This window comes from Symphodus melops, assembly GCF_947650265.1.
Source record: "Symphodus melops genome assembly, chromosome: 17".
Taxonomy (NCBI): Eukaryota; Metazoa; Chordata; class Actinopteri; order Labriformes; family Labridae; genus Symphodus; species Symphodus melops.
This window is the reverse complement of record NC_136707.1, coordinates 7,599,274-7,613,225: the sequence shown is the minus strand read 5'-3', so window position 1 is coordinate 7,613,225 and position 13,952 is coordinate 7,599,274. Positions and strand designations below refer to the sequence as shown.

At 44.9% G+C, this 13,952-nt stretch overlaps 2 protein-coding genes across 10 annotated transcripts in view; one reads left to right on the top strand and one right to left on the bottom strand.

Moving 5' to 3' along the window:
• The window catches only part of arhgap23a (Rho GTPase activating protein 23a), a 65,215-nt gene extending 53,998 nt beyond the window's left edge, over positions 1 to 11,217 (top strand). For 8 of the 9 annotated variants that reach the window (XM_079365903.1, XM_079365906.1, XM_079365904.1 and 5 more), the window contains 15 exons: positions 59 to 98; positions 579 to 716; positions 810 to 1,118; positions 1,214 to 1,275; positions 1,364 to 1,482; positions 1,981 to 2,099; positions 2,193 to 2,345; positions 2,674 to 2,752; positions 2,934 to 3,007; positions 3,300 to 3,389; positions 3,493 to 3,618; positions 3,724 to 3,765; positions 4,948 to 5,041; positions 7,217 to 7,248; positions 7,338 to 11,217. In XM_079365903.1, the coding sequence (XP_079222029.1) occupies positions 59 to 98; positions 579 to 716; positions 810 to 1,118; positions 1,214 to 1,275; positions 1,364 to 1,482; positions 1,981 to 2,099; positions 2,193 to 2,345; positions 2,674 to 2,752; positions 2,934 to 3,007; positions 3,300 to 3,389; positions 3,493 to 3,618; positions 3,724 to 3,765; positions 4,948 to 5,041; positions 7,217 to 7,248; positions 7,338 to 8,795 (2,935 nt within the window). In that variant the 3' untranslated portion in view covers positions 8,796 to 11,217. Of the gene's footprint in view, positions 1 to 58; positions 99 to 578; positions 717 to 809; positions 1,119 to 1,213; positions 1,276 to 1,363; positions 1,483 to 1,980; positions 2,100 to 2,192; positions 2,346 to 2,673; positions 2,753 to 2,933; positions 3,008 to 3,299; positions 3,390 to 3,492; positions 3,619 to 3,723; positions 3,766 to 4,947; positions 5,042 to 5,553; positions 5,579 to 7,216; positions 7,249 to 7,337 lie in introns of all 9 variants that reach the window. The other variant, XM_079365907.1, reaches the window with a different exon arrangement.
• Positions 11,218 to 11,901: 684 nt separating this feature from the next.
• Positions 11,902 to 13,920, bottom strand: hexim1 (HEXIM P-TEFb complex subunit 1). The gene has a single exon (XM_079366786.1). It carries the CDS (start codon positions 13,414 to 13,416, stop codon positions 12,322 to 12,324), a length of 1,095 nt encoding a protein of 364 aa, XP_079222912.1. The 5' UTR covers positions 13,417 to 13,920; the 3' UTR covers positions 11,902 to 12,321.
• Positions 13,921 to 13,952: the final 32 nt, after the last annotated feature.

Sequence of the window (13,952 nt, the reverse complement as noted above, 5' to 3'; positions counted from 1 at the left end):
GAAATGGCCTGTGCGAGCTGACGTGTCCGACTCTCAATCATGTTGTTGTTCTCGACAGGAGGCTGCCAAAGAGAGTGAAGAGTTTCTTCACAGACGGGGTGAGTCTTACATCTTTGAATAACACCCACTTCATCTTACACACTGTATGTTTCAACGTCTGAACCTGACCTATGTCTCTGTTTAAAAAGTGACAAAGTCTCACATATTTTTCTTTTAAAGACGGCCTTCTCCATCTGCCTGTTTTTTTCTTTTTTTGGTGTTTAAAAGTGGTTTCATATAGTCGAGCTTTTGCATCTTTAACAAACAGTTTTATGTGTTGCTGCTTCAAACAGCCGGTGTATCAGTATGTCAGGTCTCTCTAGTTCATTACAAAACCCAGGAAAACAACTGAATGAACTTCACATGCTGCAGCAACAAAAGACTATGATTACAAAAATGTTGTTATATGTATTTCACGAGGATGTTCTCATATGCATTTGATGTCCATGCCGAGGTAATGGAAATGGGTCTCATCTAATAGCTTTAAACAGGCTTACTTATCAACCAATCCTCTTAACATTTACGTGTTTGTGTTTCAGTCTCTAGACAACCTTGGGACGGCAGAGGAGGTCAGATCAAAACGCCATTCAACCTCAGAGCTGGGAAACATCACGTACAGTGACGTCCGGCGAGAAGGATGGCTGCACTACAAACAGATCCTCACAGAGAAGGGCAAGGTGGGCACTGCGGATTTGATCACTAATCAGCGGAATAAAAAGCAAAAATTCAGATACAGCAAACTCTCATCACATTCTGTCTGTCCTCCACAGAAGGTGGGCAGCGGCATGCGTCCGTGGAAGCGAGTCTTTTCTGTTCTTCGCTCTCATTCGCTGTTCCTCTACAAAGACAAGAGGGAGGCGGTGCTTCGCGGGGCCACGATTGGCGGCGCGGCAGATGACGATCAGCCGATCAGCATACGGGGCTGCCTGGTGGACATTGCGTACAGTGAAACCAAACGAAAACACGCCCTGCGGCTGACCACACAAGACTTCTGTGAGTACCTGCTGCAGGCAGAGGACCGGGAGGACATGCTGGACTGGATTAAGGTCATCAGGGAGAACAGCAAGACGGATAGTGAGGTCAGAGGTCACACTTGGATCTTTAATCAATGAGTTTAATCTTGTGTAGGTGGCGTTAGAAACAGATCATCACCAGGGCTTTTTCTTTGTTACAGGAGCTGGGCTTTTCCAGGCAGGCCCTCATCAGTAAAAAACTGAATGATTACAGAAAACAGAGGTGAGTGTCCTGATCGTAAAGCGAGCGTGGAGACGCTTCTTTAGCCTCTGCAAACAAATGAAACTGGCCTCTCTGTCTCCCCCTGCAGTCCGACAGGCAGTAAACCTGACTCCTCGCCCAGACTGCCTCGCATGAAACCTCCCTTTCTGCACGGCAAGACAGAAAACGCAGCTGGAGCGCCGCGCTCCCCAAAACCAGAAGGCAAAGGTCAGAGTCTCCGACAGTGAAATCAGTAAAACTACAGACCTCCAAAACAAGCTTTATGTTAACATGTTAAAATTAAAACCAGAATGTTTTGTCACCCAGATGTTTGCATCATGTCTCCTGTATGAGTAAAACAGTTCCAAACAAAGCAGCTCATTTGAAACTTCTGAATTCTTATTAATGCTTAGGCATGTGAAATATGCTTTTCAGGGTCTGGGTTATAAACATAGATTAATTATTAATTCTTTTTGAGATTCAGTTATTGTCTTTTTTTGTGACATTTCTATGAAAATCAATGATTACAAAATAGGAAATTATATATTGTTATATTCTTTATTGGACTGACAGTTCTCTAAAGAGGACTCGTTCTTAAAGGGATTGTGGTACTTCGTTCTTCACTCCCTGCTGTTATGATTCATAGAAAACAGATTGAAGATGGTTGAACAGTCATTTTAAGATTTGGTGTCAAGTTTGAAAGTCTTTCGTTTAACGTGTCTCCAGATGAGAGCGGCCCTCTAAAGTCTCCGTGGGGAATCAACATCATGAAGAAGACCAAGAAGTCAGGACCTAAAGCTTTCGGTGTGAGGCTGGAGGAGTGTCAGCCAGGTGTCAATAACAAGGTACCCATGTCCTCTCGTATGTCCTCCGACTGTGCTCAAAGTGATTAGTCTTTGGAGGTGTACTTGTGCTTACATTCTGTGTGTCTGTCTCAGTTCATCCCGCTGATCGTGGAGATCTGCTGTGGTCTCGTAGAGGACATGGGTCTGGAATACACGGGGATCTACAGAGTCCCTGGGAACAACGCCATGGTGTCCATGCTGCAGGATCAGCTCAACAAAGGCGTGGACATCAACCCTGCAGAGGAGGTCAGGAGGTCTAAATGTGGAGTAAAAACTATTTAAATGACAGGTTTCCATCCTTCAACTTGGCAAAACAAAACTGTAATACTATTATGTTTTATATATTTATGTGGTCAAACGTAAAGTTTGTTGAAAATAATTTTACACTCAGCATCTTTAGCTGTTTCATTTCTTTCTCTCTGACCCTCATTTTGTTCCCTTTCATGCTCAAACTTGTTCTTGGAATACAATAAACTTTTTTTTTTTATAACTTCCTTCAATCTTCCAATCACTAAGGGTAAAAGGTCACTTCTCTCTTTTTCTGACTCCTCTCTTTGTTTTGCTCTGTCATCAGAAGTGGCAGGACCTGAATGTTGTCAGCAGTTTACTGAAATCCTTCTTCAGAAAACTTCCAGAGCCGCTCTTCACAAACGGTGAGGAGCAAACATGTCTTGACAAGCCGACACAAACACACACACACACACACACACACACACACACACACACACACACACACACACACACACACACACACACACACACACACACACACACACACACACACACACAGGCAAGCTTTCATATCAAACCCTGTTAAATCTGATTTTGTTGCAGACAAATACAATGACTTCATTGATGCCAACCGCATGGAGAACGCATCAGATCGCCTGAAGACCATGAAGAAATTGGTTAGTTTGTTTAAAGTCAAGAATGAATTTGAGGTGTGTGTGTGTGTGTGTGTGTGTGTGTGTGTGTGTGTGTGTGTGTGTGTGTGTGTGTGTGTGTGTGTGTGTGTGTGTGTGTGTGTGTGTGTGTGTGTGTGTGTGTGTGTGTGTGTGTGTGTGTGTGTGTGTGTGTGTGTGTGTGTGTGTGTGTGTGTGTGTGTGTGTGTGTGTGTGTGTGTGTGTGTGTGTGTAGCACTCTTCATGCAGGTTAAACAGGTTTATTGCTGTTCTCATTCCTCTCATTTCTCCTCTGTAGATCAGAGACCTCCCAGATTATTACTATCACACTTTGAAGTTCCTTGTCAATCACCTGAAGACTGTGGCCGACAACTCCGATAAGAACAAGGTCCGTGAAGGTCTAGAAGCTACGAATAATCGTGATTTTTGAATCAGCTGTGGCTGTGTGGTATTTCATGTGGTCTGTCTCTGCCTGGTGCGTTTGTTTGCAGATGGAGCCTCGTAACCTGGCGTTGGTGTTCGGGCCGACTCTGGTGCGGACGTCTGAGGACAACATGAAAGATATGGTCACACACATGCCCGACCGCTACAAGATAGTCGAGACACTCATACAGCATGTGAGGGATGACACACACACACACACACACACACACCCACACACACACACACAGGTTATAAATGATCCTTCATGCTAAATCATTTGGTCTTTGTCATTCTTTTAGGGTCAGTGGTTTTTCGCAGAAGAGGCAGACAAAGATGAGAAGGTAAGCTTCCATTTTGGGATTTTGGAGCATGTTGACAATAAAAGGTTTATTATGACTTAAACAGTGGAACCTGTAATATCAGAAAGAGGTTTTAAAAGGATGCTGAGGATTTAAAGTTGCTCTGAAAATTGACAAGAATGTGTCGTATTCCCTCAGTGACTACAGCGACACACTGGACTTTCTCTGAAACAAAAAATATGATTTCATTTGACAAATGATTTCCCAAAAATGGGAAGCTAATCTGAAAGCAGCTAAGTGTCATTTTACAGTTTCTAGAAAAGCCATAAAAAACAACAATTTTGCTCCTCTTTAGAAATGTTTGAAAAAGGGTACAATCATTTACAATCATCCATAATGTAGAAGAACAGGCAGTACATCTTCATATTCATCTACATTCCAGAAGATGAAACTATCTGGTGTTTGGACATGTTTCCTTAAAGAATAGTAGTGAAATAGTTTATCCATTATCCAAATAGTCGTCATCGATCTTTTCTCTGAATCATCGCAGCTCTAATTAGCTTCAAGACCAAACATGAAGGGAATAGTTTCTCCTCTTTCAAGTCCACTTCAGAAGTTCACAAAAGTTGATGCTGCTCCTCTCAAGTGTGGCAGTAATTATTTATTTTGAAAAGAAAACAATTCCCCACGCTCCTCTTGTTAAGAACCTTTGTCAGCTGTGTGGATTATTTATTTAAAGAAAAGTGTGACATTATAGATTCTCCTGCAGAACTTTTCTTTCTCTCAAACAAGAAAAGAACTCTCGTTGTAACGTCTTCTGTTTAGGATTATTTCCCCACGTTGTAACAGAAAAGACTAGAAGTGCTGAGTGTGGAATCTGAAATGAATGAGGTCAGCTGTTTACACTTTGACAAACAGATTAATCAAAGAGTTGCTCTTTGGGAATAAAACCCGCGAGTCCCCGTTTGTGATTAAGAGCAGGGACAAAGCAGGAAAGTCTTTTCAGAAGCCCTTTACATTCAGATGAACTTCAGATAGGATTTCCTTGCAAACTGTAAGAGTGTATGAAGTTTCGGAAATCTAGTTCCATAACTGCTCATTTCCAGATGATAACATCTGAGTTGCGATGTTAAAGGTTAGATAAGAGTTTATTTAAGTTGTAAGTCAATCACATATTTGACATTTGTATTTGAATGTCGGTGATCTTGTGTCTCTTTCATCCAGACGCCAGTGGACACGGAGGACCTGCAGCCAGCCCCCAACATCGACCACCTGCTCTCCAACATCGGCAGGACTGCTCTGCTAGGGGAGGCCTCAGGTGAGCGCGCTGCTATCAACCAATCAAAGACGGCTTTAACAAAGCCGACCAATAGCATACCGGCAGCTTGTCACAGCTGCAGCTCTAAGTGAATGCTGCTTTCTGTTTGAAGCTGGAAGTTGGGATTTCCCTGGTAGTTCTTCAGAATGACGATGAGTTTGTGTCAGTGAAGGGCGGAAAAACAGAAATTTGATTTTACAATTTGAAACTAACGCTGCTCGAATCCAAAATATATCATTCATGATCAAAATGTAATTTGCCGCCTTTAAAAAAAAGAGAATAGTACTTATCTCTTATCTGCTGACTGCAAAAATGTTTCGTATGACAAAGTTTAAAGCCAGCAGAACTTGAAGGCAGCATAACAAATGAAGTAGTACATGGGTTAGCACTCAGAGTGTTTCAGTGTTTTTCAATGTGCCTTTACTTCTCTCCTCTCTGCTGACCTTTTTTTTCCTCGACCTTTGCTCATCTTTCACTTTCTCTGTACGTTTCTCTGCATTTCCTTCTCTTAGCTGAGCCTGTGGAGCAGCCGCTGCGGTAGGATGGGAACTCCCCTGGCAATATGTGTGTGTGTGTGTGTGTGTGTGTGTGTAACCGAGTCAGTGCATCGTGTTGTGAAAGTTTAATAATGTGTGTGTGTGTGTGTGTGTGTGTGTGGAGGGGGGAGGGTGACAGAGACAGACTGATCGTGTTGGTGATGGTGGTTTGTGTCTTCATAGTCTCAATTCCCCTCCTGATGATCAGCGTCACAGTCAGAGTTTCTGTAAGAACGAGTCGCTTGAACGTCGCCCCGCTCTGATCTAATAAACCCACGGACGGCCGGATGCCTGTTCAAGCTCCCGTCTCTGACACTGCCATTTACACTGGGACACTGGAGTGTAAACCGAGCTCTGCCACTGACTGACAACTCGCTCCAACCCTGCGACAGTCGGCAGCTTCAGACAGCGTAGTCGGATCATGACGTTCTTACCACACAAACACACGTCTGAGCTGCAAAGAGACACTAGGTGGCGCTGTTGTTTATGCTCCAAACAGAAGTCACAGATGTTGAACGCAGCACAAACAGATGGCCAACGTCATTGTGTTTAAAAGTGCAACCAACAACTTAGGAATTCAATTCAAAGTTCATTATCTTCAATGAAGGATTAGATAATTATTTTCTTTTTAAGTCTGTTGTTCACTCAAAATAACGGCTGAAAACATGAGAAGGGTCCTGATCCCAGGGTTTCTCTTCAGATGGTTTGTTTATAAAATAAATGTATGATCCAAAGCTAAGAGCAGACGAAAGGCTTCTCAAATGCAATATTAACTTCTCAACTAAAATCACTATATTTGCTCTAGTTCTTTTTTTTAAATGACTCTTAAATTGACCTAAATCTGATCCGTGCTTTACTCAGAGATTTCACTCGAAAAGGCTTCTCCTCTGTAGGTGGCATGGAATCAGGACTTAAGATCATTGTTATGAGATGAGAAACATTTCTCATCTCCCCCAGGTTCAGGTTCCCCAACGAACAGACTTGAATACACTCGGTGAAAGACAACAACACATTCCCTCCCGCTTGTGTGTGTTTGTACTTGTGAGGGGAATGTTTTTGTTCTTGTTTCATACTCTTTCAATTCAGAACTGTTTCTGCCTCCATGCTTCAAAACGCTTCATTCACTGACTGATATGAGTGTGTTCGGTGATGTTCTTGGTGTGTGTGCGGTGGTTTCATAAAGCTGTTTTTTTTTTTTTTTTTTCTCCTCCCTCTTTCACCGATCCCCTGCTTTTCCAAATCATTGTTCCTCCTCCATTGACTACATTTGCAGTATGTGTACATATTTGTGCTGGGGTATGTCAATGCCAGAGGGCTCAGAGGAAGACAAGTTCCTTAAATTTCAGTCGAGGAAGTTGTCGTAATCAAAAAACAAAAGAGGACACAAACTGCCTTTTACGCTGCCTGCTGCATAAAAGCTTTCGAGCAGGTTAGCTTTAGCCACGTCCTGATCGCTGCTGTCAGGGCAGCGGCTGTGAAGAAGCTGTTTTCTTTTCTTTCTTTTTTTTTGTTATAACAATTTGGATTTGTCCTTTAAACAATGTTGACTCCCTCTGTGTCCTACTCTATGACTGCTCTGGTGTCTTTGTTAGCTTTCGTGATGGTGAACCGGCTGATGTTTTGCTTCTCTCTCCTGCAGACTCAACCAACAGTGACTCGGCTAAATCCAAGGTAACGCCTCCACGCATGCCGCAAGGTTATTTCTGTTGTGAAATCAGCAGTGGCCACATATAAGGTGTTATGTGTTTCTCCCTTTTCAGGGGTCATGGGGGTCAAAGAAGGACCTCGGAGCCAAGGACTTCCTGGCTCTGTCCATCATGTCAGCCGTCACGGGTCGCAAACGCAGGAAGCGCCACAATGCGCGCCGCGTGGGCAGCAGCACGGACGACGACTCGGAGCATGAGCCAATCAAAGCTGGACATCTAGGGACGGAGGAGGAAGAGGAGGTGGAGTCACCTGTAGGGGGCACTGCTCCTCGAGCAGAGGGAGAGGAAGATGAGGATGAAGAAGAAGAAGAAGAAGAAGAGGAGGAAGATGAGGAAGTCGTAGAAAGCGGAGTAAAAGAGGAGGTAGAAGAGAAGGAGGTGGCGGTGGTTACTCCCAGCCGGTCGCGTTGTAAAGATGAAGAGGAGGCAGGAGGAAGGCAGGCGGCCATATTGGTGCAGGAGGAGGAGGAGGTGGCTCGGGTGGAGGTGAAAGGGCCACCTTGGAAATCTCCAGAGGACGCCCGCTCCATCGTTTCTGGTTACTCCACTCTCTCTACGTTAGGGCGGAGCCTGGGCTCAGAGGGGAGAGGTGACGACGCAGATGATGAACACAGCGAGCTCGTGAGCGAGACGGACAACGAGAGCGGCTTCGCCTCGCGCTCCCTCACGCAGGAGCGACCTGAGAAACACCCGACGCCACCCGCGACTTCACAGCCGCCGGCAGCCCCGAGAAGCTTCCTGTACACACACTGCAAGCACCCCGTTCTCTCCCCGACCAACCTACTGGCCCCGCCCACAGCCCTCTCGCACACACCTGATTCTGCAGAGAGGAGCGAAGGAGGGGCACGCTCCACCACGCCTTCGTCGTCTTCCTTCTCCTCCTCCTCCACCTCCCACAAACTGCACTTGCGGCCTTCCTTTAACTCACACAAACTGATCCAGTGCGACACTCTGGCAAGGAAAAAGCTGAAGTCAGAGAAGGCTAAAGCTCGCTCCCTAGACCTGCTGGAGACGCCTGGGGCCGCCACCCAAGTCGACCGATCTGGTTCGAGCTCCGACGGTGCATCCAGGTTGGGGAGGGAAACTTCCAGAACCAACCCGTCCTCAGGTAGCAGCCAGGAGAGCCTGCGCCCGGCTCGACCCAAGCAGTCCCTGCCGCCCAGCGAGGCTGCCTCCTTCACACCAGCAGGCCCGGCCGGCAGGTCTCTGGCGGATCAGGTCCGTGCTCGTCTCCTGGGCTCAGCAGACGACCTCCGCAGCGTGGGACTGCGAAAACCTCTCTCACCTGAGACCCGGAGGAAGAGGCGAGCGTGGCGCAGACACACCGTAGTCGCATCCCCGACCGAGATCTCTGATAAAAGACCCCCATTGACTGTCAACGACTTCCCCATTTCCCCAATCGCCGTTCAAAACCAGGTCAAAACACCAGGACTGCCTCTGGGTGCAGACGAGCTCGAGCACGGGCCGGCTACACGTCAAACATCCACCTCCAGATTCCACCAGTACCTGTGAGCCCTGCCACCGCACCCCTCACTCCGAGGATTCTGGGCTGCTGACTCCTGCAGGTCAGTGGACCGGCAGCAGCATTAACAGGGTTTGTTGCCCGGAGCAACATAGAGCACCAATGAAGAGAGCAGCTTCTGCACCCTTTCTTTCCTGATGAGCTCCTTTCGAATGGCAGGGGGCATTCCAGTGTTGCCAAAGCTTTTGTTTGTTTGTTTGTTTTTTTTCTTATGTGTGCTTTTTATAGAAATAATACAGAAACAGAAAAGAGACACACACAGACCTCACACCCGAAATTCTAAAGCCAAGAATTATCCTTCCAGAAAAATATCAAAGAAAGGGTCAATTCTCTTGAAATGAGCAGAAAAGGAACTCCCTCTGGTTCTTAATAAGAGAATGGTGCTTCGAACTGAAACGGGGTTTAACAATTAGCCGGTTTAAATCCATTTCAAGAGGGATTTCATCCGATTTTTCAGTCAGTCTTCCTAATCTGTTCCTCTTCAGACTAAAGACGATGTAGTCTCTCATAACTCTCTTAACTTTCATTCACACTCTCAACACACACACACACACACACACACACACACACACACAAGTAAGTCATCTCTTTCTACGTGTTAATAATGTTAATGTGTGCTACGTTCTAAAATATTTGTGACCACGTCTGAGCGTGCAGGTGTTTGTGATGAACACTTTTGTAACATTTGTACAAAGCCTTGTTAAGTTAACCTTGTACATATGAATATTATGTTATCATTTTTGTTTTTACCTTTTTTTTTTTTTTTTTTAGTTTTCTATGGTTTACAAAAAGCGCATACAAGTGCACAGTCATTTGTTTCAAGATGTGACTTGAAATGTTTTTACTTAATATATTATTTTGTGTTGTTTTGTTTTATATTCAGTATATATATATATATTATATATATATATTTTGTATTAAAGTAAAAAAAAAAAAGTACTTTTATTGCAACTTCCCCTCTTTGATGTACCTGTTCAAAGGAGACGACACAAACAAGGCGTTACCTGTTCCTTATTTCCTCATGGACGGCCTTTCTCTCTGATTCTCAGCACTGTGCAGGAAACCTTTATCTCCTCAGAAACTCCCACCAATGTTACACCGACATCTCAAACTACATGTAGCAGGAGCACAAATGTAATCTGGTCATTTTTACATGAACTTATTGGGCAGCTCAGCGCCACACTGTGATGGCTGACCTCGTTTTGTTTTTGTAATTCATGTCCGGGATTATTGAGCGTCGCTTCCACAGACCTGAGCTGAAGTGTGTGTGTGTGGTTTGTTTTTTTTTGGTCAAACAGAATGAGGAAAAAGCTTCGCAGTGTTTTGAAGACTATTTACTGATTGAGTAGTGCATACGAAAGGCTTCATCTTCACCTGTGTTTGTTGTAATCTGTGTTCTCACCACATCACCTCTGGGAGTTCATCTGGGTGCGCGTTGATTACCTCTGGGGTTAATGTAACCAAGAGTTTTCCATAAGGTGAGGCTCTAATAAATCCTCTGTGACTGAGGAAATGGTACATTATTAAGAGGAAATGACAGCAGAATGCTAACTCTCATCTATTGTTCCTTGTCTCTCATGTTGGTTGTTAGAACCTTCTGTCGTCACATCACAAAAACATGTGTACAGTCATGAGAGACTCACACGACCAAAACCAACCAGTGCAAAACAAATGAATAATAATACTAATAATAATAGATGATGTTCTTAGCATACCTCAAGATTTGTTCTACAAGTGCCTGATTTCTGGAATGTGTGTTTTTTGTTCTGCAGTGCCATGTTCATGTCAGTTCTTATCTTTCAGTTTCCTTTTGTTGTCTCTGGGTCTCCTACCCCTCCTCCCCTGTGGTCAAAAGTGAGGCACTGACCCAAAGATGTGTACATTAAATACAAAAGGTCTAACGGAAAAAGGCTGTAAGGATTTTGTCTTTTAAAGAAAGCACACTTTAAGCCAAGGACACATCTATGCACTCTCTTTGCCTCTAACCCAGTCATTAAGAGCTGTTGGCGCTGCAGCTAAGAGGACAGAAGTGTACTCGTTCTCTCGGCTGCTTCTCTTACGTCTGCCTGGTGATCCACAGTGTGTGAATATGGTACATCTGACGAGCCCTTCCCTAACACTGCATCAGCTCATGTCAGACTATATTTTCTTAAAACTGACATCAAGAGGAAGACTCCAAATGTCTGAAATATGATCCACCTAATGTCTGGTTGTTGTGTTTTAAAGACCGTTTTGTACATACTATCTTAATATGTAACATATTGTATTGTGTACATTTGGAGTTGCTTTTTGAGTATAACTAATATGAAATGACTGGACATGAAAGATTGTCCACCTGAAACCATTTCCCTCATGGCTGTGTGCTTTAAAGCAAGTTTATAAAATGTAAATAAACAGAACTATGTTTAAAAACGTGCTCGTGTGTTTGTGATGAGTTTTAAATAAGCACAGTAGACGGAAGGACAGGCAGCTCAGAATACAAGCTGAATGGCGCCATCTGGAGGCTGCACATGGATAAGGTGTCTGTCTTCAGGCCTTCTGGCACAGATTTCCTCTGCACATCCAGAAAACTTATTGTCTTGTCCAAACTCCCGGGAGTCTGCATACTAATTTAAAGGATTAGTTTATAATCTATGCCTTCAATTAAAACGAGCTGAGAATATCGTTTTCTGTGAATGTTGAGTTTTAGCTGAACACTGTGCAGCAGATTGCTGTGGTCATTATCAGCACCGTTCTTGTAAACTAAAATGTTCTTCAACCGAGGGAAATATTCCCTCTTGCATCATGCAAAACAACTAACTGGATATTAGGTGGAGTGGCTTAACCTTCATAAAGAGCATCTCCATCACATCCCAACCCCCTCCCTCTGCTCTGGCGAAATGTTGTCCTCTGTCCGGCCCACTTCTGGATCTTTACATGAAAACCTTACTGGACATTTTAGGCAGGAGAGGCTGCGTGCAGTAAGTCTCAGAATGAAGATGGAGTTTCTTGTGTTTCAGATCACGCTTTACAAAATGACTTCAGAATTTTTTTAATTTTTTTTTTAATTTGAACTTTTGTTCACACACAACTGTTAAAATGTTCACACGGGATTGATTTTTCCTTCTTCTGCAAAAAAAAAATCTTTGCACAGCCTACCCGATCAGCAGTATTCAAATATATAATGTTGGAAATGAAACAGATCATGTCTGCCTTGAATTCAAAAAACGGAAAAAATGTCCACATGTAATTCCTAAGAAGTTGACCCGGGAAACAAAACAACTCGCCTTATCAAATACATTCTCTTTATAAAAACGAATCTCGTTTGAAATATTAACATTTTTCTTCTTAAAAAAATTAACAGGACATCATTTTAGTCCAAATAGAAAAAGAAACATCAAGTATTGCATTGCAATGCAAGGACTTCTCCGTCCGGATGATAGACTGTTTACAGAACACTGAACACAATTTTAAAAATGCAGCAGTCCCATGTGTTACCTTTTACAAATGCTTTTCCTGACTTAAATTTGGGTCCTTTTAAATGGTAGGAACCGGGTCCCTGTCCTGGTTCTGCAGGAGGAGCTCTGTGTTTTGGGCCCTCAGTCTCTCTAGTTCCCTCTCCAGCTCTCCGAGGCGGACCAGAGAGCTTTCGACGGTCGCTCCTCCCGGCTCCACGGCGCTCCTCAGCCGGTTGTTCTCTTCCTCCAGCCGGGACATGCACTTCTCTAGCTCCAGGTACTCTTGCACCAGCTCCTGCTTGGTCATATTCTGCAGGCTCTCGACGTGGTACATCTCGTAGGTCTCGGAAAAGTCCCTCTGGAGAAACTCTCCACCTGCGTTCCCTGCTCTTCCGATGCCGTCGCTGCCACCTCCGCTGCCGTCATCATCGTCCTCCTCCTCGTTGTCAAACAAGTCCTCCTCGCTGCCGGTGTCCTCCATGCGGACACCGACTCCTGATGGTCTCCTGACCCCAGTCTCGGTGTTGAGGTCGGGCTCCTCTCGGTCGTGCTCGTCCATCAGGAACTGGGTGGTATTATACGGGGCCACTGGGAGTCCCTTTGCAAACATCTCCTCCCTCAGTCGGGAAGCCCTGGCCGTCTCCTTCTCCTCCAATGCTTTCCTCTCCTCCCAGGAAAGTTTGTAATACGGTTTCCAGTTGCGCTTCTTCTTGGAGGTCCTGCGCCTGTGCCTCCTCTTACCCTGACGTGTCTCAAACCCTACGTCGGAGTCAATGAGCAAACTCTCCCCCTGCACTTGGTTCAAAGTCTCGTCAAGCGGTCTGTCCTGGCCGTTTTTCCCCTGTGAGATGTGATGACCTTCCCCCACTGCGCGATCATCGGATTTCTGATTAGTTTGAGCTGCAATCGGGCACTTAGGGACATCGTTTCCGGCTGCTATGGCAGGGCACACCCCCCTCTGTCCGCCTTTCATTTGCCATAACTTGTCTGTGTTGATATCCCCACAGGTCCCCTCCCGCTGTTGCTGTTTTTGGTATCTCTGTCGCCCCCTGTCGCCGTTATCTGGACCTCCACGGCTACGGGCAGGGAGATGCTCCAACGCGCCTCCGCTGCTCCCACCTGATGGGTTACCCGAACTTTTCAGGTGATGGGTCTCCTCCGCCGGTTCTGTCATCCTGATGATCCGCTTTGGTGTTCCGCTTCAGCGCATATCAGATAAACGCCATGCTCTCTCAACTGAGCTTTAAAGTTCCTCAAAAGACGTTGAACTTAATTTTGAACAAAAAATATACTAATTCCAGAAATGAGCCGATATCACTCCAAGGAAGTTTAAATCTTGACGTTTAAAAACAATCTTCCGCGAGCTATAAGTCAATGTCCGGGCAGTAAACACTTGTTACTCCTTGAAGGGTTTGTCAGAGCAACTGTCGCTAACTACCATTAACTGTTTCGATGCTGTTGGGGTTTTCCTTCACCCAGAGACGACGTCTCGCCGTCACAACAGTGTCCAGTGTGCTACCGTCCAAGAGGGTGCTCGTGCTTTTATAGCAGCTCCGCCCCCTGTCGCGCGCTTGCTGCTGCTCTTAAATCCTAGTGGATTCTGGGACATGTGGTTGTTAGTCATATGAAGAACGAAAAGTGTCTCCTTAAACAAACTACATACTCCACAAGGCTACCATCACCGACGAGAATTTTAACCAATGAAATAGC